Source organism: Theropithecus gelada, chromosome 6 (assembly GCF_003255815.1).
Source record: "Theropithecus gelada isolate Dixy chromosome 6, Tgel_1.0, whole genome shotgun sequence".
Taxonomy (NCBI): Eukaryota; Metazoa; Chordata; class Mammalia; order Primates; family Cercopithecidae; genus Theropithecus; species Theropithecus gelada.
In genome coordinates, this window is record NC_037673.1 from 136,948,680 (window position 1) to 136,975,146 (window position 26,467).

General features: G+C 44.0%; 1 protein-coding gene, 1 non-coding gene and 1 pseudogene across 2 annotated transcripts; 2 read left to right on the plus strand and 1 right to left on the minus strand.

The window, feature by feature from the left end:
* Positions 1-773: 773 nt before the first annotated feature.
* Positions 774-25,609, minus strand: LOC112627083. Its single transcript, XM_025389418.1, is given in 12 exon segments — positions 774-846; positions 848-1,029; positions 1,108-1,266; positions 2,069-2,227; positions 4,564-4,647; positions 4,720-4,928; positions 6,676-6,809; positions 22,911-22,997; positions 23,516-23,587; positions 23,859-23,947; positions 24,870-25,123; positions 25,543-25,609. Coding segments are annotated over 12 exon segments (1,569 nt in total).
* LOC112627269 lies at positions 11,165-11,290 on the plus strand. The gene has a single exon (XR_003120116.1). It is a non-coding gene; the product is annotated as a small nucleolar RNA SNORA27 (small nucleolar RNA).
* LOC112626023 lies at positions 13,005-14,046 on the plus strand (annotated as a pseudogene).
* Positions 25,610-26,467: the final 858 nt, after the last annotated feature.

The window sequence follows — 26,467 nt, forward strand, 5'->3', positions numbered from 1 at the left end:
TTTTAGACTAAGAAAAAATTGTTTTCTCCAAGCTGTTGCCAGTGGCATTATTTCCTGTGAGAGCTCCATGGAGCTGAGACATTTCCCTGTCACAGAGCTTTTGAAATGTCCCTGGAGCACAAAACTTGGGCCCAGGGGAATGCGGAAGGAGTCTTGGGAACAGCAGGTTCTGGGCTCAGCAGGACAAACTAGACTCTAGGCCAAAAAACTCTAAGAAATACAATGTGGTTTTGGTTTTCGTTTCCTCTGGTTCCCTCACAGACAATTCCTGCCTGTCATCTGTCCTAAAATCATGGCCAGGGGAATGTCAGGCCCTGATTCTATGATAGAATATATGGTGAGTTTCTAAAAAAAGCAAAGGTGGGTGGGGATGGGGGGCGCCTAGGCTTATCTCAGACCTATTAAAGCAGAATCTTAGGGAGTAGTGTCTGGGAATCTTTTTCTTCTTTCTCTTAAGCTCCCTAGGTGGTTCTGATGCACCCAGAAGCTTGTAAGCCACTACTGTGCAGTGTAGAACTATGGACAGACTTGAATTTGAATTCTGGCTCTTCCACTTAGCTGACTGTTCTTGGGCAGTTATTGAACCTCTTCTGGCTTTAGTTGCCTTACCCCTGAAATGAGGATCAAATGGTACCTACTATATGTGGTAGCTGGAGAGGCTAAATAAAATAATATTAGGCACTTAGTAAGGACTGGAACAATGAGACATGGTTTGTGTTATTAATTATCCATGATGAGGATCAGCTTGGTTTTATCTCACCTTTCTCTCCCTTCTAGGACCCTCCAGAATGAGGAGACAGGAAACTTCCTCTAAAGGGTTCCTGATCAGGTTTCTCCCCAGGACGGTCCAGCATGACTGCCCCCAGCCTAGTCTGCACCCTGCCGAAGTTGCTGGTTCTGAGCTTGGAGCTCCTGATTCTGTGTGGCCAGGTTGATGGCTTCTTCCAGGATGCCCACCAGCAGGCTGCAGTGACGGTGCTCTGTGGTCATGGCCCGTTCCTCCCACTGGCCCTGCCAGGCTCGGAATACCTGTACCCAGATTCAGAGATACCTGTCACTCAGCCAGCCTTGGAGCCAGCTCAAGGCCTGCCCTCCATCCCCACTAACCCGCAGCACATGGTGTGTCTGAGCTCGAGTGGCCTGCACATGCAGGTCATAGAGGGCTGCCAGGTCCTGCTCTGCCGTGTCCCGCTCTTCCTGAAGGGCCTCCAGCTGGAATCTCAGCACCATCTGTTCCTGCTGCCATCTCTGCCTCTCCTTGCAGGCCTTCAGTGATAACACATACTCTTTGTTGAGTGCCACCTGTGTGCCAGGCTCTGTGCTAAATACTTCAAGTGTATTATTTTATCCAATAACAACCATATGTGGCATTGTCGTCTTACAGATTTGACAACAGTGAATCAGAGAAGTGACCTAACTTGCCCAAATTCTCATGGCTAGTGAAGGTCAGAGCTGACATGGCACATGCCTTTCAATGGTTTGCAACTCTTCTTGGGGTAAAATCCAAAGCCAGAGCTGTGGCACACACTTGTCTCTTTAGCCTTGCTTCTGACTACGCACGTGTTCAGCTCCAGCCAGATTGGAGAATTTGCAGTTTACAGGACCCACTTTGCCATTGCTTCCCTCTGAACCTTTGCTCTGTCTTGTCTTCTCTGAGAACATGTCACCACTCCAACCACCCCCACCACATACACGTTATGTTTCTTAATTTGTTCAAATAAGTTGTATCTATGAGTGCCTTGATGTGATGAGCGGTAACTGCCCTTGTGAAGCTCAGTGTCCAGTGAATTCCCCTGGCTGATTTCTGCCTGCCCTTTAAGGCTCAACTTAGATGCCATCTCCTCTGATCCACTCCAGCCTGGATCAGATATGCCTTTTTGGTCCCACATGCCCCTAACTCCCCAGACCCATCACTTAGCACTGAGAATTGCCTCATCTATCCCTGACAAGTCTGTGAGGGCCATGAGAGAGAGTATGAACCAGTCGGTAGTGACTGATGATGGATCCCAGCCCTAGCACAGTGCCTGGACCAATTAGAGCCTCAAGTCCTCTATTTGACTCTCCTTACCTCCTCTTCAGTCACCAGGTCTTTGATCTGGTCATCTGCCACCTCCTCCTTCTGTTCCAAATGCTTCAGCTTCTCTCAAATCCAAATTTGGTGCTGCTCCCTCAGTCTCTGCCTCCGGGCCTGGGCCAAGAAGAACTGCAGGGCCACATCTGGTACCTGCTGGGCTCAGTCAGAAGTCCATGTGTGTGCGCAGATTTAGGACCAGAGCCCAACTTTTCCAATACCTCATCACCAGGGCTGCTGCCAGAATAACATCCAGGACCTAACTGGCCTGGAAGAGCTTGTAGCATGGGCAGAGACTCAGGAGGCCATGGTGGGAAGAGGAAGGTAGTGGCTCTGCCAAGAGGTGCCATAGTGCCCCTAAGGATCCTATACCCTTAATCCAATAAGTAGGAAAACAGTCCCTCCCCATGGCCCTCCCTTAGGGGTCTAGTCACCCTCAGGTCCTTTATTTGTCAAAAACTTCACATTTCTCCTTGATATTGGGGCAGGGTAAGCAGAGGCACATTAGCTGGGCTTTGCAGCTCTTCACTCCCCCTATGGCTTCCAGTCATTCCTGGGGTACATGAGGTATTACCTGTTCCTTAGGGTGCCTGAGAGGATTCTTTTGGTGGAGCCCACACCTTAGAGTTGCCGTTCTTCCTGCCACTAGAGGAAAATGTAATGAATCACACCAAAGGCAGAGAATACCTCCCACTCCCAGCTCATCCCCAAGTCCCAGACCCACCTTGGGGCTCTCCCTCGAGGCATGGGCTCTGGCTTACTGGTGACTCTATCACCTGCTGAGAAGATATTAGAAGTGACCATTCCACACCTTTTCTCCCAGGACAGTGTAGGTTAAGATCAGGGCTTGGAAATCAGACAGATCAGGGTCCCAGCCCCTCCTCTTCTTAGCTGAATGACCTCGAGCAGGTGACTGGCCTAGTCTCCATATGCTTCTCTATCAAATCGAGCTGATAAAAGTTGTAGAGAGAATGAAGTGAAGTACTGCACTGAAAGCACTGAGCAGTAAGGCTCTTGCTCAATAAATAGGAGCTACCATGCCTGATTCCCAAGCCCCAAGGCTGTAAAAACAAGTTGTAAGCAATTATGAAAAAAGACGAGAAAGGCCAGAAGAGGCTGGACAGGGGCAGGGTTTCAACCACCCTGTGATAAATCATGGAAGACCAGAAAGGCCATGCAGCCTAAGGAGATGAAAGAGCACTAGATTAGGAGTCTAAGGACTTGAGTGTGATTATACTTTTGCTGCTCCCGATTACACCTGTGACCCCAGGCTCACAGGTCTCACATCCTTTCTTTTCTTTTTCTTTTTTATGACAGAGTCCTGCTGTGTCACCCAGGGTGGAGTGCAGTGGTGCAATCTCAGCTCACTTCAACCTGCGCCTCCCGGGTTCAGGTGGCTCTCCCACCTCAGCCTCCTGAGTAACTGGGACTACAAGCATGCGCCACCATGCATGGCTAATTTTTGTATTTTTGAGTAGAGATGGGGTTTCACCTTGAGAGGGCTCCCAGCCCTCTCACATCTTTTCTTTTCTTTTCTCTTTTTTCTTTCTTTTTTTTTTTTTTTTTTTTTTGAGATGGAGTTTCACTCTTGATGCCCACGTTGGAGTCCAATGGCATGATCTCGGCTCACTGCAACCTCTGCTTCCTGGGTTCAAGTGATCCTCCTGCCTCAGACTCCCAAGTAGCTGGGACTACAAGCATGCACCACCACACCAGGCTAATTTTTGTATTTTTAGTAGAGACGGGATTTCTCCAAGTTGGCCAGGCTGGTCTCGAACTCCTGACCTCAGGTGATCCACCCACCTCGGCCTCCCAAAGTGCTGGGATTATAGGCATGAGCCACCATGCTCAGCCTCACATCTTTTCTTTAAGCCTCAGTTTGCTCACCTGAAAAGGACACACAGTATTCTTTCCTGCTTAAAATACTTCTGTGGCTCACCTGTGACCTTTAAGACAAAGTCCAAACATCTCTGTTTTACAAAGCCCTGTGTGACCTGGCCCCTGCTGTCCTCTCCAGTCCTTCTCTCCTGACTCTCCCTCAAGTTCTATTCTCCAACAAATTGAGCTGCTTGCACTACCTCAAGGGGACCAAGCACTTTCTTGCCTCTGAGTCTTTGCCTGTCATTCTCTCTGCCTTCAGGTTGTTCACTCGTTTTTGTTGACCTCCTTCAGGAATCACTTCCTCCATGAAGTCTTCCATCCCTCTCTTGCCAAGGCTAATTTAGATGCCCCACAGAACTCTGTTTATAAGCCTTTCAGAGCACCGATGATGGTGGTGTAATTGTTTCTTCCCAGGAGATTATAAACTCCATGAGGGCAGGGAATTCCCAGGGCCTAAGTGGCACTGGGCCCAGCACACAGTGGGTGGTCAGTAAGTGTTTGGGAATCAATAAGTCAATGAATGAATGGAGGTCTTCCTCAAAGTGCTTTGGAAAGAAGACAAGAAGGCAGACACAAATGTGGCTCCCAAAAGGGTGAATGCGAAGACATACCTGTGGTTCTGGAAGCCTCATTGCCTCAGCTCTGGCTCCTTGGAGCATCTTTCTTCTTGGGTGCTGGCTCCACGCTTTTACCACCTATGGAGAAAGGGTTCAAGGTGGGTACTGGCCATGGCTGGCCCAGATGCCCTCCGGCTTCACCTTGCTCACCTCTAACTCCCGCAGTGCCCTTCCCAGCTGGCTTAGCCCACTGTATGTCAGGGTGTCCTCAAGGAGGCCTAAACGCAGGGGCCTCAGGCCAGCCCGGCGGGCCCGAGCCTCTTCTACTGCATCCCACAGGGTGGGCCTCACCTGTTTCACCTGCATCCTCCTTCTTGAGGCCCCCAACAGAGCAGCCTGGAGCAAACTGAGGGAGCTACCTAGTAAAGGGACACTCCAAGTGAATTACTCCTTCCTGTGGACTCCAAAGCACGCGGCCTGTAATACTTTTACTTTTTGTTAGTAGTACTATTCATAAAAATATCTAACCCCCTCTAGGCTTTTACATGTGCTTGATGACACTTCACTAAGGCTGTTCATGGATTGCCTCTTTTTATCCACACAACACTCCAATCAGGCAGAAGCTGTAATCTATCCTGCCTCCCCCGACATTTTCCAGATGAGGCAATAGAAGCTCAAAGAGGTCAAGCAACTTCTTGGCAAGTGGCAGAGCCAAAACTCAAGCCCATGCCCTTCATCATGATACCAAACTGGCCTGAAGGTAAACACGTCTGGCCCTCACTGCTTTATCCTTGTGGGTGTGAACTGCTCTAACTTATCTTCCTCATTCCAAGGGACCTTGCACAGGGGAGGTCTGGGAACTTGCTAGCCAAATGAATGTGTGTTTGTTGATTTTGGAGACGAGGGCCAGACATTTTTTACTCTTTTATTATGGAAAATTTCAAACATACACAAAGTATAGGAAATCCTGTGTACTTGTCACCTAGCTTTGACAGTTATCAACTCATGCCATTTCTGTTTGATCAATACCCCCACCTCGACCTCCCCCAAATCCCTGACATCATAACATTTCAGAGGCTTGATTTTTTTTTCTTTTTTTCTGCCAGCATCTACATTAAGGACACAGAGGTTTTATTTATTTATTTATTTTATTTTTTTGAGATGGAGTCCCGCTCTATCGCCCAGGCTAGAGTGCAGTAGCACGATCTTGGCTCACTGCAACCTCTGCCTCCCAGGTTCAAGCAGCTCTTCTGCCTCAGCCTCCCAAGTAGCTGGGACTACAGGCGCCCGCCACCATGCCCAGCTAATTTTTGTATATTTAGTAGAGATGGAGTTTCACCATGTTGGCCAGGCTAGTGGCCTGGCCAACGAACTCCTGACCTCAGGTGATCTGCCCATGTCAGCCTCCCAAAATACTGGGATTGCAGGCATGAGCCGCCGTACTCAGCTGAGGCTTGATTTTTTTTTTTTTTTTTTTTTTTTTTTTTTTTTTTTTTGAGACGGAGTCTCGCTCTGTCACCCAGGCTGGAGTACAGTGGCGCGATCTCCGCTCACTGCAAGCTCCGCCTCCCGGGTTCACGCCATTCTCACGCCTCAGCCTCCGAGTAGCTGGGACTACAGGCGCCCGCCACCACGCCCGGCTAGTTTTTTTGTATTTTTAGTAGAGACGGGGTTTCACCATGTTCGCCAGGATAGTCTCGATCTCCTGACCTCGTGATCCACCCGCCTCGGCCTCCCAAAGTGCTGGGATTACAGGCTTGAGCCACCGCGCCCGGCTGAGGCTTGATTTTTAACGGGTGTATGAAAATAGGAGACTCCCTTCTCTTCTCTTATCTCTCTCTCTTCATCTATAAATTAGGCCTGCCTCTCTTTCCTTATTTGTAAATTATATCTGCCTCATGGGGTTTTGGTAAGAATCAAAGGCATTTGTGCAAAAATGCTTGGTAAGTGGTTTAAGGCCTCTGAAGGGTGAGGGGTTACTTTCACTGTTGACCTTGCTTTGCCTCTCCAGTCTCTGTCAGCCTAGGCACTCTGGGGCCCTCTTGGAGGGTCAGGCTCTCTCTCTGGGCTGGAGTTGGGGCTGAGGTTGGTTGGGTGATGGGTGAGGCAGGCCTAAGGACAGATCTCAGAGCTTCCCAAAGAACCCCACACTCTCCCCCTGGCCACCTTGGGGGTCCAGGCGAAGAAGCAGGCCACTGTAGTTGTTTCCTTCCAAAAGCTGTGAGACAATCCATGGTAAAGAGCCCTCCGCCTCCTCACCAACAACTTCACCAGCCAACACCCGCAGCAGGGGGCAGTCTCTGCAAGAGGGAGAGGAAGAAAGGCGATGTCCACTGGTGGAGGGGGAAAGAAACTGGACAGAGTTACACTCTGATGGAAAGGGCAACTATTTCCAGAAACTTTTGTGCATTACCAGACAGATTTGAAACATCATACAGATCTCTATTAGTATTACTTTTTGAGTTACAAAAGTAATACATTCTCCATGGGCATGGTGGCTCACACCTATAATCCCAGCACTTTGGGAGGCCGAGGCTGGCAGATCACTTGAGGTCAGGAGTTTGAGACCAGCCTGGCTGACATAGTGAAACCTTGTCTCTACTAAAAATACAAAAATTAGCCAGATGTAGTAGCACACACCTGTAATCCCAGCTACTAGAGAGGCTGAGGCAGGAGAATTGCTTGAACCCAGAGAGCAGAGGTTTCAGTGAGCCAAGATCACACCACTGCCTGCCCTCCAGCCTGGGCAATAAAGTGAGAGTCTGTCTCAAAAATACAAACAAATTTTTAAAAAAGAAGTAATAGATTCTCACGGTAAAAAATTTAAATTGTGTACCTGACAAGTGACTTGTACCAAGAATATATAAAGAGCTCTTACAACTCAATAATAGAAAGACAAATAACCCAATTTTAAAATGGGCAAAAGAAGATGACATCAGTGAAAATCACAGAGTAGGGAACTCCAGGAGTCCATCCATCCCCAGAAATACCTAGCAAAAATTGCCAGAAACAACCTTATTTTAACTCTGAAAGATAGAGGTTTACAGCAACAAATGCTTAACCAGGAGAGGCAATTTAAACATCATAAGAGATCTCTGTGGTGTTTTAACTTACCCTCGCTCCAACCCCTCCCCAGCACAGGGCTAATCTTGAAGACAGTAGCCCAAATTTCTGGTGGGGGTTCCTGGTTAGGAAGGGAGCAGAGAAGATCTTGTTCCCAATGAATCGTGTTTATCTTTTTTGATTTTCTGGAGTTTCCCCCCAAGAACTGATGAAAGGGAAATCTCTTTGCTTCACCTGTCTCAGAACTCTCTCAAGGCAGAGCAGCTACACAGAGGATGTTCCCTGGAAACTGTTGAAGAACAAAAGAACAAGGCACTGCTGCCTGAAGCAAAAATAACAGTTGAGGCAAACAATTGACACCCTGAAAGACTGGGAAAAGTTTGGAAGTGATATTTTTGGGAGAATAAGGGCTTCAGAAAGTTCCCATGTGTACCAGAGAGTGTAGAAAGCACACCCAGGGTAGGACTCATGTGCAGAAAAGGCCCAATAAGACAATAAGCTTTCATCTCTGTCTGGTCTTTGGGCTCAGCACAAGCAGGAAGTGAAGGCTAAAACAGAGCTGTAAATTGCCTGGCTAAGCTTAGGAGTGACTCCACACAGCCAACCTGCAAAGACCTGGAAAAGTTTTTCTTTTTCTTTTTTCCTTCCTTCCTTCCTTTGTTTTCTTTTTCATATTCTTCTTTATTCTTTTCGTTTCTTTTTTATTTGTTTCTTTCTTCTTCCTTTTTAAAAAACAAAACAAAACTTTTTTTTTGGTCGCAGGCATTTAAGGAATTCTATGTTAGATCACTGGCTAACAACTAAAATAACAAAATGAAGGCTTCAGTGAATACAAAGAATACAGTCTTCAGAAAAAAAAAAAAAAACCCACAAAGATAAAGAGAGAATCTTGGCCGGGCGCGGTGGCTCAAGCCTGTAATCCCAGCACTTTGGGAGGCTGAGACGGGCGGATCACGAGGTCAGGAGATCGAGACCATCCTGGTTAATATGGTGAAACCCCGTCTCCACTAAAAAGTACAAAAAAACTAGCCGGGCAAGGTGGCGGGCACCTGTAGTCCCAGCTACTTGGGAGGCTGAGGCAGGAGAATGGCGTGAACCCGGGAGGCGGAGCTTGTAGTGAGCTGAGATCTGGCCACTGCACTCCAGCCTGGGCGACAGAGCGAAACTACGTCTCAAAAAAAAAAAAAAAAAAAGAGAGAATCTTGAAAACAGCAAGAGAGAAGCAGTTTATTATGTGCAATGGATCTTCAATAAGACTAAAAACAGATTTATCCCCAGAAACCATGGAGATATCATAAAGTTGGCCCTTTATATCCATAGGCTCTGCATCTGTGGATTCAAGCAAGCATGAATCAAAAATATTTGAGAGAAAAATGGTTTTGTCTGTACTGAGCATGTACAGACTCTTTCTTGTCATGATTCCCTAGACAATACAGTATAACAATTTACATAACATTTACATTGTATTAGGAATTATAAGTAATCTAGAGATGACTTAAAGTATGTGGAAGGATGTACGTAGGTTATGTGCAAATACTATAACATTTTATTTTTTATTTTTATTAGTTTTTTTTGTGTGTTGTTGTTGTTGTTTTCCTTTTTAGATAGTCTCACTCTGTCACCCAGGCTGGAGTGCAGTAGTGTGATCTCAGCTCACTGCAACCTCCACCTCCCGGGTTCAAGCAATTTTCCTGCCTTGACCTCCCCAGTAGCTGGGATTACAGGCACCCACCACCACGCCCAGCTTATTTTTATATTTTTGGTAGATACGGGGTTTCACCATGATGGCCAGGCTGGTCTCAAATTCCTGACCTCAGGTGATCCACCTGCCTTGGCCTCCCAAGGTGCTGGGATTACAGGCGGGAGCCATGGTGCCCACCTAATTTTTGTGTTTTTAGTAGAGACAGGGTTTCACCATGTTGGCCAGACTGGTCTCAAATTCCTGACCTCAAGTGATCCACCCACATTGGCCTCCCAAAGTGCTGGGATTACAGGTGTGAGCACCACACCCAGTTATTTTTATCAGTATTTTTTTAGATAAGGTCTTGCTCTGTCACCCAGGCTGGAGTGCAGTGGTGTGATCATGGCTCACTGAAGCCTTGACCTCCTGGACTCAAGCTATCACTTCAGCCCCTCAAGTAGCTATTATTACTGTTTTTTACAGTCTTTTTTATTTTTATTTTTTGTAGTGACAAGATCTCACTATGTTGCCCAGCCTGGTCTCAAACTCCTGGGCTCAAGCAGTCCTTCTGCTTTGGCCTCCCAAAGGCTGGAATTACAGGCATGAGCCACTGTGCCTGGCCCACACCATTTTATATAAGACACTTGAACATCTGTGAATGTTGATACCTGCGGGGGGATCCTGGAGCGAATCCCCAAAAAGATACAAAGAGACAATGGTATTTAAAGTGCTTTAAAAAAAATCCTGCCAATCAAGAATTATATATCTGGCAAAACTATCCTTCAAAAATGAAGGCAAAATTATGACACTCCCAGATAAATCAAAGCTGAAGTAATTCATCATTAGTAGACTTGCCTTACCAAAAATGCTAAAGAGAGTCCATCAACCCAAAATGAAAGGACACTAGACAGTAACTTGAAGCCATATAAAGAAATAAGGAACAATAATAAGGTAACTACATGTGTAAACATAAAAGCCCATAATATTGCATTTTTTGTTTGTAACTCCTCTTTTTTGCCCATAGGATTTAAAAAACAAATGCATAAAACAATAATTGTAAACCTATGATAATGGGCACACAATGTATAAAGATGTAATTTGTGACATTAGCAACATAATGGGAAAAGATGCAGATGTATAGTGGTAAAATCTTTATAGATATTGAAGCTAAGTTGGTATTAATTCAAGCTGGATTGCTATATGGTTTTTGTTTGTTTGTTTGTTTGTTTTAGATGAGGTCTCACTATGTTGCCCAAGCTGGTTTCAAACTTCTGGGTTCAAAAGATCCTCCTGCCTCAGCCTCCCGAGTAGCTGGGATTACAGGTGCATACCATTGTGCCTGGTGAGACTGTTTTAAATTTAAGATATTAGCCAGACACGGTGGCTCACGACTGTAATTCCAGCACTTTGGGAGGCTGTGGGCAGATCACGAGGTCAAGAGATCAGGACCATCCTGGCCAACATGGTGAAACCCCATCTCTACTAAAAAATACAAAAATTAGCTGCACCTGTAGTCCCAGCTACATGGGAGGCTGAGGCAGGAGACTCACTTGAACCCGGGAGGCAGAGGTTGCAGTGAGCTGAGATCACGCCACTGCACTCCAGCCTGGAGACAGAGCGAGACTCTGTCTCTAAATAAATAAATAAATAAATGAAATTTAAGATATTAATTGTAATCTCCAAAATGGCCACAAGGAAAATAAGTGGGGTTTTTTTGTTTGTTTGTTTTGTTTTTTTAGACAGGGTATCACTCTGTCAGCCAGGCTAGAGTATAGTGGCACGATCACGGCTCACTGCAGCCTCAACTTTCCAGGCTCCAGTGATCCTCCCACTTCAGCTTCCTGAGTAGCTAGGACCACAGGCCTGCACCACCATGCCTGTCCAGAAAAATAACCTTTAAAAATATGGAAAAACCCCCTGTTCACTTTTTAAAATGGATTTATGTCTTTATTGCTCATTAATTGGGGCAAAGGAAATATCCTTTTAAAACTCAGGCAAACTGAGTGTTTGTCTTGTATCCTGTCAGAGGAAAGAAATTGGAATAGAAAAAAAAAGGAAAAAATATCAAAAAGGTAATGTGAAAAAAAATCAACACAGCACATTGCAAAAAATCAATTAAATACAAAAGGCAAAATTAGAGGAATTAAGAAACAAAAATATATAGCCAAATAGCAAGATGGCAGGAGTAAGTATTTGTTATCAGTGATCACTTTAAAAGTAAATGGAATAAACTCCCTAATTAAATAACAAAGTTTGGAAGAATAGGTCTTTTTTTTTTTTGGATGGAAGAATAGATTGAAAAAAAAAAACATAATTTATCTATGTGTTGTCTACAAGAGACTCACTTTATTTTCTTTATTTTTTTAAGAGACAGGGTCTCACCCTGTTGCCTAGGCTGGAGTACAGTGATGTGATCAAGGCTCACTGCAGCCTCAACCTCCCAGGCTCAAGTGATCCTCCTGCCTCAGCCTCCAAGTAGCTGGAGCTACAGGTATGTGCCACTATACCTAGTTATTTTTATTTTTTGTAGATATGGGATCTTATTATGTTGCCTAGTCTGGTTTCAAACTTCTGAACTCAAGTGATTCTTCTACCTTGGCCTCCAAAAGTGTTGGGATTACAGGCATGAGCTGCCATGCCCAGCCAAGACCCACTTTAGATCCAAAGACACAAATAGGTTAAAAGTAAGAAGATGGAAAAAGATATAAAAGAGTCTGTAGTGGCTATATAAATATCACACCAAATAGACTGTAAGTCAAAAATTGTTACAAGAGACAAAGAAGTACATTATATATTCATAAAAGGTTCAACTCATCAAAAAGATAAAACAAATATAAACATGTATGCACTTGACAAAAGACCAAATATGCGAAGCAAAAGTGGACAGAAATGAAGGGAGAAATAGATAGTTCTACAGTAATAGTTGGAGACTTCAATACTCTACTTTCTTTTCTTTTCTTTTTCTTTTTTTGAGAAAAGGTCTCACTATTATTGCCCAGGCTGGTCTTGAATTCCTAGGCTCAAGCAATCCTCCTGCCTCAGCCTCCTGAGTAGCTGGGATTACAGGTGCATGCCACTGCACCCAGCTTCCCCAGTTTCAGTACTAAGTAGAACAAGTAGACAAATGATCAAAAAGGAAGTAGAGGACTTAAGTAACACTAAACAATTCAGACCTAAGAGACATGTTTAGAACACTCAATCCCAAAATAACAGAATACACATTCTTCTGAAGTGCATGGAACATTCTCCAAAGTAGACCATATGCTAGGCCACAAAGCAAGTGTCAATCATATTTAAAAATTAAAATCACACAAAGTATCTTCTCTAGCCATAGTGGAATAAACTAGAAATGAGTAACAGAAGAGAAACTGGAAAATTCATAACTATGTAGAAATTAAACAACCAATGGGTCAGAAGAGAAATCACACAGAGAGTTAGAAAATACTTTCAGAAGAATGAAAACAAAAACACAACATATCAATACTTACGTGATGAAGCAAAAGTAGTGCTCAGAGGGAAATTTGTAAGTATAAACACCTACATGAAAAAGGAAGCTCTGAAACCAGTAATTTAACTGGACACCTCAAGGAACTAGAAAAAGAGAAAAATAAACCCAAAGCTAACAGAAGAAAGAAAAGAATAGAGATCCAAACAGAGATAAATGAAAAAGAGAATATAAAATAATAGAAAATCAATGAAACCAAAGTTGACTCCTTGAAAAAAAAGTTTTAAATGAGCAGGAGTGGTAGCTATGGAGCCCCTGGAGGAGAAAGAAACGCAGGTTGCTGCATGGTTAAAATAAATATTTGGAGATCATCCCATTCCACAGTATGATGTGAACCCACGGACCACAGAGATTTTACATCACCTTTCAGAACCCAACAGGGTCCGGGACAAGGATGACTACCTGGTAATAGAGGACTTGAAGCAGAAAACAAGTGAATACAAGTCAGAAGCCTAGTATCTTCAAGACCTTCTCATGGATAGTGTGAATTTTTCCCCTGCCAATTTCTCTAGCACTGGTTCCAGGTATCTGAATGCTTTGGTTGACAGCATGGTGGCCCTTGAAACAAAGGATGACTTACTAGCTAGTTTTATCCTTGCAGTGAATGATTTGACCTCTGATCTCTTTCGCACCAAATCCGAAGGTGAAGAAATCAAGATTGAACTGGAAAAACTTGAAAAAAATCTAACTGCAACTTAATGTTTGAAAAATGTCTACAAGAGGATCTCAAGAAAGCAAAGTTGCATCTGTCCACAGAAAGGGCCAAAGTTGATACTCGTAGTCAGAACATGAACTTTCTAAAAGCAAAGTCAGAGGAATTCAGATTTGGAATCAAGGCTACAGAGGAGCAACTTTCAGCCAGAGGCATGGATGCTTCTCTGTCTCATCAGTCCTTAGTAGCACTGTCAGAGAAACTGGCCAAATTAAAGCAACAGACTATACCTTTGAAGAAAAAGTTTGAGTCCTATTTAGACTTAATGCTGAATTCCCCTCTTGCTCAAATGAAAATTGAAGAAGCAAAGCAAGAATTAGACAGCAATGAAGCTGAACTTACAAGGAGAGTAGACATGATGGAACTGTGACAATAGCCAAATTAACATCCTTTTCCCTAACAAAATAAAATGAATAGGACTTTATAGAGTTTTTTTTCCTGTTGGTGTTTCTTAATAATGAAATTTTCTGTGTTCGTAGATTACAGAATGTCATAATTAATAGAATATGGTTTCTTACTGTGTATTGCATTTTTGTTCCCAAATACATAGGTTTCATATTAAAAAGGCTTTTCTCTCTCTTTTTTTTTTTTTTTTTTTTTTTGAGTCAGAGTCTTGCTGTGTCACCAGGCTGGACTGCAGTGGTGTGATCTTGGCTCACTGCAACATCCGAATCCCTGGTTCAAGCAATTCTCCTTCCTCAGCCTCCGTAGTGGCTAGAATTTCCACCATGCCAACATGCCCAGCTAATTTTTGTATTTTTAGTAGAGATGGGGTTTCACCATGTTGACCAGGCTGGTCTCGATCTCCTGACCTTGTTATCCACACACCTTAGCCTCCCAAAGTGCTGGGATTACAGACACGAGCCACACTGTCTGGCCAAAAAGGCTTTTCTCTTTTAAAAAAAACTTAAAAATGGACAAACTTTTAGCTAGATTGACTAAGAAAGACAGAAGACTCATATTACTAACATTAGAAGTGAAAGTGAGGACATTGCTACCAACCTTACAGAAATAAAAATGATTACAAGAGAATGCCACAATTATACACCAACAAATTAGAGAACTTAGATGAAATGAACAAATTCCTAGAAACACACAAATGACCAAAACTGACTCCAGAAGAAATAGAAATTCTGAATAGACCTATACCAGGTAAAGACACTGAATCAGGCAGGGCACAGTGGCTCACACCTGTAATCACAGCACTTTGGGAGACCGAGGCAGGTGGATCATGAGGTCAGGAGTTTGAGACCAGCCTGACCAATATGGTGAAATCCCAACTCTACTAAAAAAATACAAAAATTAGATGGTCGTGGTGGTGCGTGCCTGTAATCCCAGATACTCGGGAGTTTAAGGCAGGAGAATCACTTGAACAAGGGAGGCAGAGGTTGCAGTGAGCTGAGATCATGCCACTTTATTCCAGCCTGGGCAACAGAGCAAGACTCCATCTCAAAATTAAAAAAAAAAAAATGGCGAGATTGAATCAGTAATCAAAAACCTCCCAACAAAGAAAAACCCAGGACCAAATGACTTCACTGGTGAATTCTAGCAAACAGTTGAAGAATAAGTAACACCAATTCTTCTTACACTGCTCCAAAAAATAGAATAAAAAGGAAGACTTTCTAACTCATCCTATGAGGCCAACATTGCCCCAATACCAAAACCAAAGACAACACAAGAAAATAAAATTACACACTAATATCCTGTTGAATGTAGACACAAAAGCTCTCAATAAAATACTAGCCAATGGAATCCACTGAGTATTAGAAGACTTATACATCATGACCAACTGAGATTTATCCCAGGAATGCAAGGGTAGTTCAACATGAAAATAAATCAATATATAATATACCACATTAATAGAATGTAGAAAAAATCTGAGGATCATTTCAACTGATGCAGAAAAGCCTTTGACAATACCCAACATCCTTTCATGAGAAAAATACTCAACAAAATAGGAATAAAAGGGAAATTTCATAACATGATTAAGGGCATATATAGAAAAACCGACAGCCAATATCACAAGCAATGGTGAAAGACTAAAATCTTTCCCCTCAGATCAAGAATGTAAGTATGACTACTATCACCACTGCCATTCAACCTTGTATTAGAAGTTCTAGCCAGAACAATCAGGCAAGAAAAAGAAACAAAATTATTGAAATAGGAAAGGAAGAAATAAAACTATCTCAAGTTGCAAATGATATAATTTTATATACAGAACATCCTAAAAAATCCATATCCAAAAAGAACTATTAGAACTAATAATCAAATTCAGTAAAGTTGCAGAATACAAAATCAACACGCAAAAATCAGTTGTCTAGCCAGGTGTGGTGACTCACACCTGTAATCCCAGCACTTTGGGAGGCCGAGGCAGGTGGATTACAAAGTCTGGAGTTCAATACCAGCCTGGCCAAGATGGTGAAACCCCGTCTCTACTAAAAATACAAAAAAAAATTAGCTGGGCATGGTGGCAGGCGCCTGTAATCCCACCTACTCAGGAGGCTGAGGCAGAGAATTGCTTGAACTCAGAAGGCAGAGGTTGCAGTGAGCCAAGATCATGCCATTGCACTCCAGCCTGGGCGACAGAGCAAGACTCCGTCTGAAAAAAAAAAAAAAAAAAAAAAAAAGAATCAGTTATGTCTCTTTTTTCTGTTTTTTGATAGGGTCTAGCTATGTCACCCAGGCTTGTATGCAGTGATGCAGTCAAGGTTCACTGCAGTCTAGACCTCCCATGTCAGCCTATTGAGTAGATGAGAGTGCAGGCATACACCATCATGCCCAGCTAATTTTTTTATTTTTTTGTAGAGACGAGGTCTCACTATATTGCCCAGGTTGGTCTCAAACTCCTGGGCTCAAGCAATCCTCCTGGCATGGCCTCCCAAAGTGCTGGAATTGCAGGCATGAGTCACAGTGCCCAGCCTAAAATACTTACTTTCCATACACTAGAAATGAACCGTCCAAAAAGGAATTTTTTTTTTTGAGATGGAGTCTCACTCTGTTGCCCAGGCTGGAGTGCAGTGGTGTGATCTCAGATCACTGCAACCTCCACCTCCTGGGTTCAAGTGATTCTCTTGCCTCAGCCTCCCAAGTAGCTGGGACTACAGGCACCCACCACCACACCCAGCTAATTTTTTATTTTTAGTTTGAGACAGGGTTTCACCATGTTGGCTAGGCTGGTCTCGAACTCCTGACCCTAGGTGATCCACCCACCTCGGCCTCCCAAAGTGCTGGGATTATAGGTGTGAGCCACTGCACCCGGCCTGGTAATTTTTAAAATTCCACTTCTGATAACATCAAAAATAATAAAAATACTAAGAAATAAATTTAACCAAGGAGGTGTAAACCTTATACCCTGAAAACTGCAAAACACTGCTGAAATAAAGAGAACTTAAATATATGAAAAAACAGCCTTGTGCTCATTGTTCATGAATTGGAAGACTTAATATCATGAAGATGATAGTATTCCCAACAAATCTAGAGATTCAATACAATGCCTATCAAAATCCCAATGGCTTTTTTTTTTTTTTTTTTAGAAATGGAAAAGCCAAATCCTAAAATTCCTATGGAATTGCAAGGAGCCCTGAATAGCCAAAACAATGTTGAAAAGAAGAACGAAGTTGAGGGCTGGGCGTGGTGGCTCATGCCTGTGATCCCAGCATTTTGGGAGGCCAAGGCGGGCAGATCACGAGGTCAGAAGTTCAAGACCAGGCCGGGCGCGGTGGCTCAAGCCTGTAATCCCAGCACTTTGGGAGGCCGAGATGGGTGGATCACGAGGTCAGGAGATCGAGACCATCCTGGCTAACACGGTGAAACCCCGTCTCTACTAAAAATACAAAAAACTAGCCGGGCGAGGTGGCAGGCGCCTGTAGTCCCAGCTACTCGGGAGGCTGAGGCAGGAGAATGGCGTGAACCCGGGAGGCGGAGCTTGCAGTGAGCTGAGATCCGGCCACTGTACTCAAGACTGGGCGCCAGAGCAAAACTCCACTCCAAAAAAAAAAAAAAAAAAGAAGTTCAAGACCAGCCTGACCAACATGGTGAAACCCTGTCTCTACTAAAAATACAAAAATTAGCTGGGCATGGTAGCATGCGCTTGTAATCCCAGCTACTCAGGAGGCTGAGGCAGGAGAATCACTTGAACCCAGGAGGCAGAGGTTGCAGTGAGCCAAGATCACGCCACTGCACTCCAGCCTGGGCAGCAGAGCGAAACTCCATCTCAAAAAAAAAGAACAAAGTTGAAGGACTTACACTTTTCCATTTCAAAGCTTACTACGAAGCTACAGTAAATAATATAGTGTCAGGCTGGGCCCAGTGGCTCACCCCTGTAATCCCAACACCTTGGAAGGCCAAGATGGGAGGACAGCTTGAGCCCAGGAATTTGAGACCAGCCTGGGCAAAATAATGATCTCCTTATTTCTACAAAAAAAAAAAAAATTTTTTTAAATTAGCTAGATGTGGAGGTGTGCACCTGTAGTCCCAGCTACTTAGGAGGCTGAGGCAGGAGGGTCACTTGAGCCTGAGAGGTCAAGGCTGCAGTAAGCCTTGACTGCATCACTGCATTCCAGCCTGGGTGACAGAGGGAGACCCTGTATGTAAAACAAAATTAAATTAAGTTAAATTAAATCAAAACAGTGTGGTATTGCCATGAGGATAGCCTTTGACGAGAACTGACACCTTTTCATGATTAAAAAACATTCAAGAACGTAGAAATAAAAGAAAAGTTTCACAATATGATAAAGGCTATATAAATCAATGTAATATAATTGAGAGTCTTGACATAAATCCATATATATGTGACCAACTGATTTTTGACAAGGGTGCCGGGACCAGTCAATTGGAAATAGTAGTCTCTTTAGCAAATGGTGCTGGGAGAACTGGATAGAATGAAGTTGGACGATTACGCCATACTAATACAAAAAATTAACTCAAAATGGATCAATGACCTAAGTGTAAGAGATAAAGCTATAAAACTATTAGAAGAAAACGTAGGGGTGAATCTTCCTGACTTTGGATTTTGCAATGGTTGCTTAGGTATAACACCAAAAGCATGAGCAACAAAAGATAAATTGGGCTTCATAAAAATTTTAAAGTTTGGTGTATTGAAGGACACTATCAAAAAAAGTAAAAAGATAGCCAGGCGTGGTGGCAGGCACCTGTAATCCCAGCTACTTGGGAGGCTGAGGCAGGAGAATTTCTTGAACCCAAGAGGCAGAGGTTGTCAATCACGCCATTGCACTGCAGCCTGGGCAACAAGAGCAAAACTCTGTCTTAAAAAAAAAAAAAAAAAAGAAAGAAAAAAAGAAAGAAAGTGAAAAGATGACCTATGAAACAGAAGAAAATGTTTGCAAATCACATAACTGATAAGGGTCTAGTATACAGAATATATAAAGAACTCTTAACACAACAAGAAAGACACAAATAACCCAATTTAAAAATAGGTGAAGGATTTGAATAGACGTTTCCACAAAGAAGATCTAGAGATGGCCAACAAGCACATGAATAGCTGCTCAATATAATTAGTCATTAGGGAAATGCAAATCAAATAAAAATGAGATGCCACTTCAAAACCACTAGGTTGGCCATAATCGAAAACACGGAAGATAACAAATGTTGGTAATTGTGGAGAAGTTGGAACCATCGTACATTGCTGGAGGAAATACAAAATGGTGCAGTGCTGTAGAAAGCAGTGTGGTAGTGCCTCAAAAGTTAAACATAGACTTACCATATCTATATGACCCAGCTATTCCACTCCTAGGTAAATACCCAAAATAATTGAAAAGAGGTATTCAAACAAATACTTGTACATGAATGTTCACAGCAGCACTATTCACAATAGCCAAATGATGGAACTAGATAGTTCCACAACATTGCGAATGTACCAGGAGTCACTAAATTGTACATTATAAAATGGGTAATAGTTAATTTTATATTATGTGAACTTTACCTCGATAAAGACAAACATACAAACAACTTTTAAAACAGTTACGATATGACCCAGCAATACCACTTCTTGGTTTATGTCTGAGATAATTGAAAACACATGTCCAAATAAAAACTTATATGTGAATGTTCATAGCAACATTATTTAAAATAGCCAAAAGAGTAGCTAGGCATAGTGGCTCATGCCTGTAATCCCAGTGATTTGGGAATCTGAGATGGGAGGATTGCTTGAGGCCACGAGTTTGAGACCAGTCTGGGCAACAAAGTCAGACTACATCTCTAACAAAGGGAGAGAGAAAGACAAGAAAAGATGTCCGGGTGCGGTGGCTCATGCCTGTAATCCCAGCACTTTGGGAGGCCGAGGCAGGTGGATCATTTGAGGTCAGGAGTTTGAGACCAGCCTGGCCAACAATGAAACCCCATCTCTACTAAAAATACAAAAATTAGCTGGGTATGATGGTGGGCGCCTGTAATCCCAGCTACTCAGGAGACTGAGGCAGGAAAATCACTTGAACCCGGGAGGCAGAGTTTGCAGTGAGCCGAGATCACGCCATTGCACTCCAGCTTGGGTGACAGAGCGAGACTCCATCTCAAAAAAAAAAAAGAAAGAAAAGAAAAAATATATATAGTAGCCAAAAGTGGAAACAATCCAAATGCCCATCAATGGATGAATGGATAAACAAAATATGGTATATCCATACAATGGAATATTATTTGTCAATAAAAAAGAACAAAGAATAAAGTTCTGATTCACACAAGTGGATAAACCTTGAAAACATTATCCTAAGTGAAAGAAGCCAGACAGGAAGACCACATATTGTATGGTTCCATTCACATGAAAAGCCCAGAGTAGCAAATCTACAGAGACAGAAAATAGATTCGTGATTGCCCTGGGCTGGGAGTGGGTGGCAGAATGAGGAATGCTTGCAAATGGAAACGGGTTTACGGGTTTCCTTTCTGGTGTGACTTAATGTTCTAAAATTAGATAGTGCTGATCAATGCACAACATTGTGAATGTACTAAAAAACCACTGAACTGTACATTTCAAAAGAGTGAACTTCAGTGTGTGTAAATTATATGTTAATAAATCTGTTTTTTTTTTAATAAGTATACATGATAAAAGAAAGAAAATACTTTAAAGTAGTTTGGAATTTAGGGTACATTTTCCTCTTCTTTTTTGTTTTACTGCAATTTGTTTTCAGGCACTTCTGAATTTGGCAACATTTCCATGACATTACAAATATGCAAGCTGGTTTGAAATAACTATTTCCTGTCATTACTTCATATTTTCATAACTTTAGAGCACTTGAGTAAAGGATGTAAAGTAGGACCTGAAGATAAGACTTTTTGGGAATTTCCCAGTCTTGGCTTTGAACATTTAGGTTCTTTCCAAGTTTTCAATCTGATAGATCAGAAGAGATATAAGTAGCTGAAAAGGAATTAGTAATGTAAAAATTTAAAAAGTGGTAAAAAAAAGGTCTGAAAAATTAGACAAAAATGCTTGAAGATGCTATTTGCAAAACTGTCCCTGGTTTATCAATCTGTGATTTCTTAACCCCAAAGTAAGGTTTTTCTTTGCTATTATTTTACTATCATTTATTGGAGTCTTGAAGGGCCTAAAATGTATACCTTATTCCTTCTAACAGCAGCATCTCCTAATTTGTGAGCGTGTTGTCCAGGCTTTAATTAGAGAGGAAGAACCAGTGTTTTTCATATATAAACAAATTTGTTAAAGGAAATGGCTTACAAGATTGTGAATGCTGGCTAAGTAAGTCCAGAATCAGGGAGGTCATGGGCACAGACCACAAGTGTTGTCTATGAGCAGTCAGGAGGGAAAAGAGTGAGCAGAATGGAACTCCACAGGCACAAGTATAGCAGATGCCACTGCCCATGAATGGAATTTCTTTTCTTTTTCCGGGAAGCTTCAGCTTTTAAGGCATTTTTAGGCTTCTGCTTTTAAAGCTTTTCAACTGATTGAATCGGGTTCACCCAGATCTTTCAGGATACTCTTAATATCCATCACATCTGCAAAATACCTTCACAGCAGCACCTAGCTTAAATAACTAGGGACTGTCACTGAAGCTAAGTTGACACACACCCCCCCCCACACACACACACCATCACAGTGGGTTTATCAGTAAATTTCTTCACCAGTTTCCCATAACTGGGCATTTGGTTTATATTCTTATTGTTGCTGTTGTGTTTATAGACCTATTTAACATTATACTTACAGAAGCTTCTGTGGGGAGTTTTCAGTTTATGAATGAGGACATCAGGACCATCAGTTACAGTGAACTGCCTAAGCTGTTCTCTTATGCTGTGTACCATTAAGAATAAAAGAAAGTTTGCTCTTTTTCTGAATTGCTGTCACAGATGCGACGTGCTCTGCGGAAGCTTAGGAACATCTAAGCTACTTTAATGTACTCTCACTTAAGTCATTTAAAGATGGACAGAGGTACTGAGAACTAAGTAAATATGACAATAAGAAGTGGGAATGGCAGGGCCTTAGGTGCTCACCTGCAGACCAGAATGCTCTGTAGGGCCAGGCTGTGCCCCGAGCACATCTGGGGTGTGTGGCCGGTGTCTGATACACATCTCAGAACACAGAGTAGAACAGAACAGAATCAAAAAGCTGCTTCACCTTCAGCAACAATACATGCCAGTGTTGCTTTTCCATAGAAATAAAAAGTGATCAATTTAAAATTACATGATATTTTGTTGTAAATAATAGCTATTTTATTAAGGTTATCTGCTAATAATAGAACAAAGATAAAATACATTTAACTTTTGCATTAAAAAAAAAAAAAAGCTGTCCCTGGTGCATTTATCAACATATGAAAAAAAACAAACAAACCAGTGGCTAGAGATATTTATTTATTTACGTATTTATTTCTATTTTTTGAGACTCACTCTGTCACCCAGGCTGTAGTGCTGTGGTGTGATCATGGCTCATTGCAGCCTCAACCTCCTGGGCTCAAGCCATCCTCCCACCTCAGCCTCCTGAGTAGCTGGGACTACAGATGTTGCACCACCATGCCTGGCTGATTTTTTTGGGTATTTTTTATAGAGATGGGGTTTTGGCCGGTTGCCCAGGCTGGAAAATATTTATTTTTATTTATTGGTTTCACTAATTCTCTATCCAGTTGCTTTTGACCACGTCATCTGCCAACAATGGGGCTTAACTTGTGTTCTGGGGTGCTCTTATTATGGGGTTGAGGACAGGAGAGACTTTGATGCTATCTTGGGCCTTTCCCTCTGTAATTCAGCTCCCCACCTCACCCTTCAATGCAGTCAGAAGGCCCCTTCAGACTTACGGGGCTCCTGGGAGCTGCAGGATCCGTAGAGCCCCTCGCCACACACCTTGGGTCCTGGGCCCCTCAGGAGGGTCAGGCCCTGGGCAGGACACGATGAGAGTGAGCAGACAGCAGGTCCTGTGGAGAAAAGGGTGGACTCAGGCCCAATGCCTAGCGGGGATAGGGTGACAGATACTCTCTTGTCCTCACCTGCCTTCACCCGCGGTGGCCTGCAAGTACAGCTCTGAGGCAGCTTTTGAGTCAGACACCTCCACTTCAGTGGCATCTTCTACCACCCTGGAGGAAGCAGAGGCTGAGCTCAGCTCCAAAGGACCAAGTTCTGTCCAGCCCCCAAGAACCTCTATGTGGGGAGCCCTTGGAGGTCCCCATAGCCTGTAACCTCCCTAAATGTTTCTCATCCTCAGGATTTTATTTTCCCTCCTGTGAGCAGGATAGTTGGGATCACTGCCATTTTACAGATGGAGAAACTGAAGTCCTGCTCAGTGAGATGCTCAAAATCACCCAGTGTGACAATGACTGAGTCGGGACATGGGGCTGGGGAATAGAGTTGAGGTGGTGTAAGCTGAAGAGGTGTAAGTGGGGTGAGGGGAGTGAGAGGGATGAGCACATGAGATGAAGGAAGAGAGTAGGAGGGGATCCTGAGAGCAGCCCTTGACCCTGTAAGCATGATCCCAAGCTCAGAGCTTTCTTCCCCTGGGGTAGCAGTGGGTGGAGACCCCAAAAGCTCAACTTCAGTGAGGCAGCCCTACCTTAAGATAAGCACCCTCAGACTCCACTGGGCCCTGAACACTCACAAGCCCAGAGGGGCCACGTCCAGCACTGACAGGTTCTCCATCCCTGAAGAGAGCAGGTCCTGGGTCCTTCCACTGGGGCTGAACTGGGTTCACACAAGCACACTTGTTATAAACTGAGCCTTTCCCTACTTTCAGCTCATATGACCCTCCTGGGGTCTAAACATGGCACCATGAATTCAGCCTTTTTGCAGTCAGAGGAGAGGAGAACTCAGAGAGGCACACCCATGCCGATGAGCAGCAGAGTGAGGCTGGACCCACGCTCTCTGGCTCCCCATAAACCTCGGGCTCCTTCTGCATCATCGCCCTGGCCCTGGTTCCCAAGTCCCACTCTCTCCCCTCCCACAAGGGTCTCACCTGCACCAGGCTAAGAATGCTAAGCACAGGATCAGAGCAGCTGAGGGGCAGAGCTTCCTCAAACAGTATCTGCAGCAGCTAAAGTAGAGAAGCATTCAATAAGGATTAAGAAAGCACGAATCTGTCCTTCAACATTTCCTGAGAGTGAAGTCTGTGTCAATGCCCCATACTACTGGGGACATGGTATCCAGGACAGAAATAGCACCAATCTTCATGTTCACAGCAAGTCAGAAAGTGAGCAGACATTCTCAGTGGGACCTGCTGTTTGCTGCACAGGGATCCACGACAAGTTCTGAGGCAGCTATTTTAGTTTGGGGGCATTTTAATGAAGCCCCCACTATAAAGCTCCCAAGTTTATAATTAGTATCACCAGGAACTGTGAAAATCAGATCTCCTTGGATATTTGATCTTTTCATGCCACCCCTCTCTAACCGTCACCCTATCAGCCCCAGCCTCCCATCTTCCTTTATTTTAATTTTTATTAAAATTTTTTTTGTTGTTTTTGTCTTTTTTTTTTTTTTTTTATGGAGTTTTGTCCTTGCTGCCCAGGCTGTAGTTCAGTGGCATGATCTCGGCTCACTGCAACCTCTGCCTCACAGATTCAAGTGATTCTGCTGCCTCAGCTGCCCAAGAAGCTGGGATTACAGGTGCCCACCACCACACCCAGCTAATTTTTATATTTTTAGTAGAGATGGGATTTTGCCATGTTGGCCAGACTGGTCTCGAACTCCTGACCTCAGGTGACCCACCCACCTCAGCCTCCCGAAGTGCTGGGATTACAGGTGTGAACCACCGTACCCAGCCCCTTCCCACCTTCCATGACCTCCCAGTAGCTGCATAAATTGACGCTGGCAAAACATCCTGCGTGGACCAACAGGGTGCTTGCTGTAGGAGCCCCAGTGAGGGCTCATGTGGGCAGGGAAGATTCTCAGAAGTCTCAGGGGGAGGCAAACCCTGAGCCGCATGAGGCCTGTGCCCTGGTGGCTCCTCTGGGACTCACCTGAGGCACAAGTCGGGGTGCCTCTGTTTCCCTCCCCCGGAGCAACAGGGCCACACTGTACCCTCGGCCCACAGAGCCCAATGTGGACTGGACACATGCCAGCAGCTCCTGCTCTGCCTCCTGCAGGGAGACACAGGCACAATCCACTGACTCAGGTGCCCTGAGCAAAGGAGCTCTAGAGGCAGCTGGCACCCCAGGATCCAGGGGCCTGAGGGCTCCTACCCTCCTCTCATCACCCTCCCAGACCTCCTTACCTGAGCAGCATCAGGGCCCAGGACTCTGTCAAAGGTGAAGCTTTGTTCCTGTGGGCAGGGCTGGGGTCGATCGTGATATTCCCATCTTCCCCTGCACTCCCTGCCCCACTCCCCTTCCCCTCACCTGTCCCCTTCCCGCCGCCACACACACAACGCCCATCCACCTGAGTCTCTAGAGTTCCAGGCTGAAGCAAACGGAGGTTTGTGGGCCCCACCAGGAGTGTGGGGCTACTGCTGTCCTCAGGGCCTGAGAAAGGTAGACTGCATATCAGCTTTCATGAGGAAAACTGGCTCTGGGATTCCTGAGTCCTGCCCTCAAGCTTTGCCTCAGTTTTCCAACCTAAGCTGGCCTAACCCTCCCCCTCTTCCAAGAGACTCTCCTGGACTACACTTCCTCTGAAATGTGGAGGACTTCTTACCTGATCGCCTCCCCGACTCCACTTCTACCACCACGGTCAGTATGGCATGTAGGTTGGGAGAGACCATGAGGGCCCCTCAAGGAGGCTGAGTTGCCTGGGCCAAACCAGCCCCTGCGCTCACCACCTCTCCACAGTCCACGGCCTCTATGCCTCTCAGCTTTCCCTCAATAATTCATGAATCTCATCTGAGGGCTAGGGAGGGGTGGCTCTGGACCTTGTAAACTACTAAGGGAAGTGACATTCCCTTCTCTTGTGAGAGAACACTGCCTAAGATTCTTTTATTTTTTTCCTTTTTTCCTTTTATGAAAACTTTCAAACACTGGAGAGAATAGTATAATGAACCCCCAGGTACCCAGCTTCAGAAATTACAAAATTCTGGCCAGTCTTACTTCTTTTGTTCTCCTCCCATCCCCAGCGGATTATTTGGAAGCAAATCTCAGACATCCTGGTATTTTATCCATAACTAGTTCAGTATACCACAGTTAATTTTAGAACATTTCCATCACTTCATAAGGAAATGTGGTTCCCTTTAGCTATTACCTCCCTAACCCAAACCCACTGCACCCCTCAACCCTAAGTAACCACTTATCTATTTTCTGCCTTTACAGATTAGCCAATTCTGGACATTTTATAGAAATAGAATTATATACTGTGTGGCCTTTTGTGTCTGTTTTTTTCCATTTAGCATTATATTTTCAGTGTTCATCTATGTTGTAGAATGTCTCAGTACTTCCCTTTCTACTGTGGGTAATGTTTCATAATAGAGTGCTGTCACCAACCGCCTGGCATTCGGCCAAGTTTCCCCATGAAGGGCATTGTCCTCCATGAGACTGCACTCATTTCTGAGATCAGTCTCAAGTTAAGGGGTCCCCAGGCCTTCCTTACTCCAGCCGTCTACAGGTTTTGGTGTTCCACTGCTCCTTCA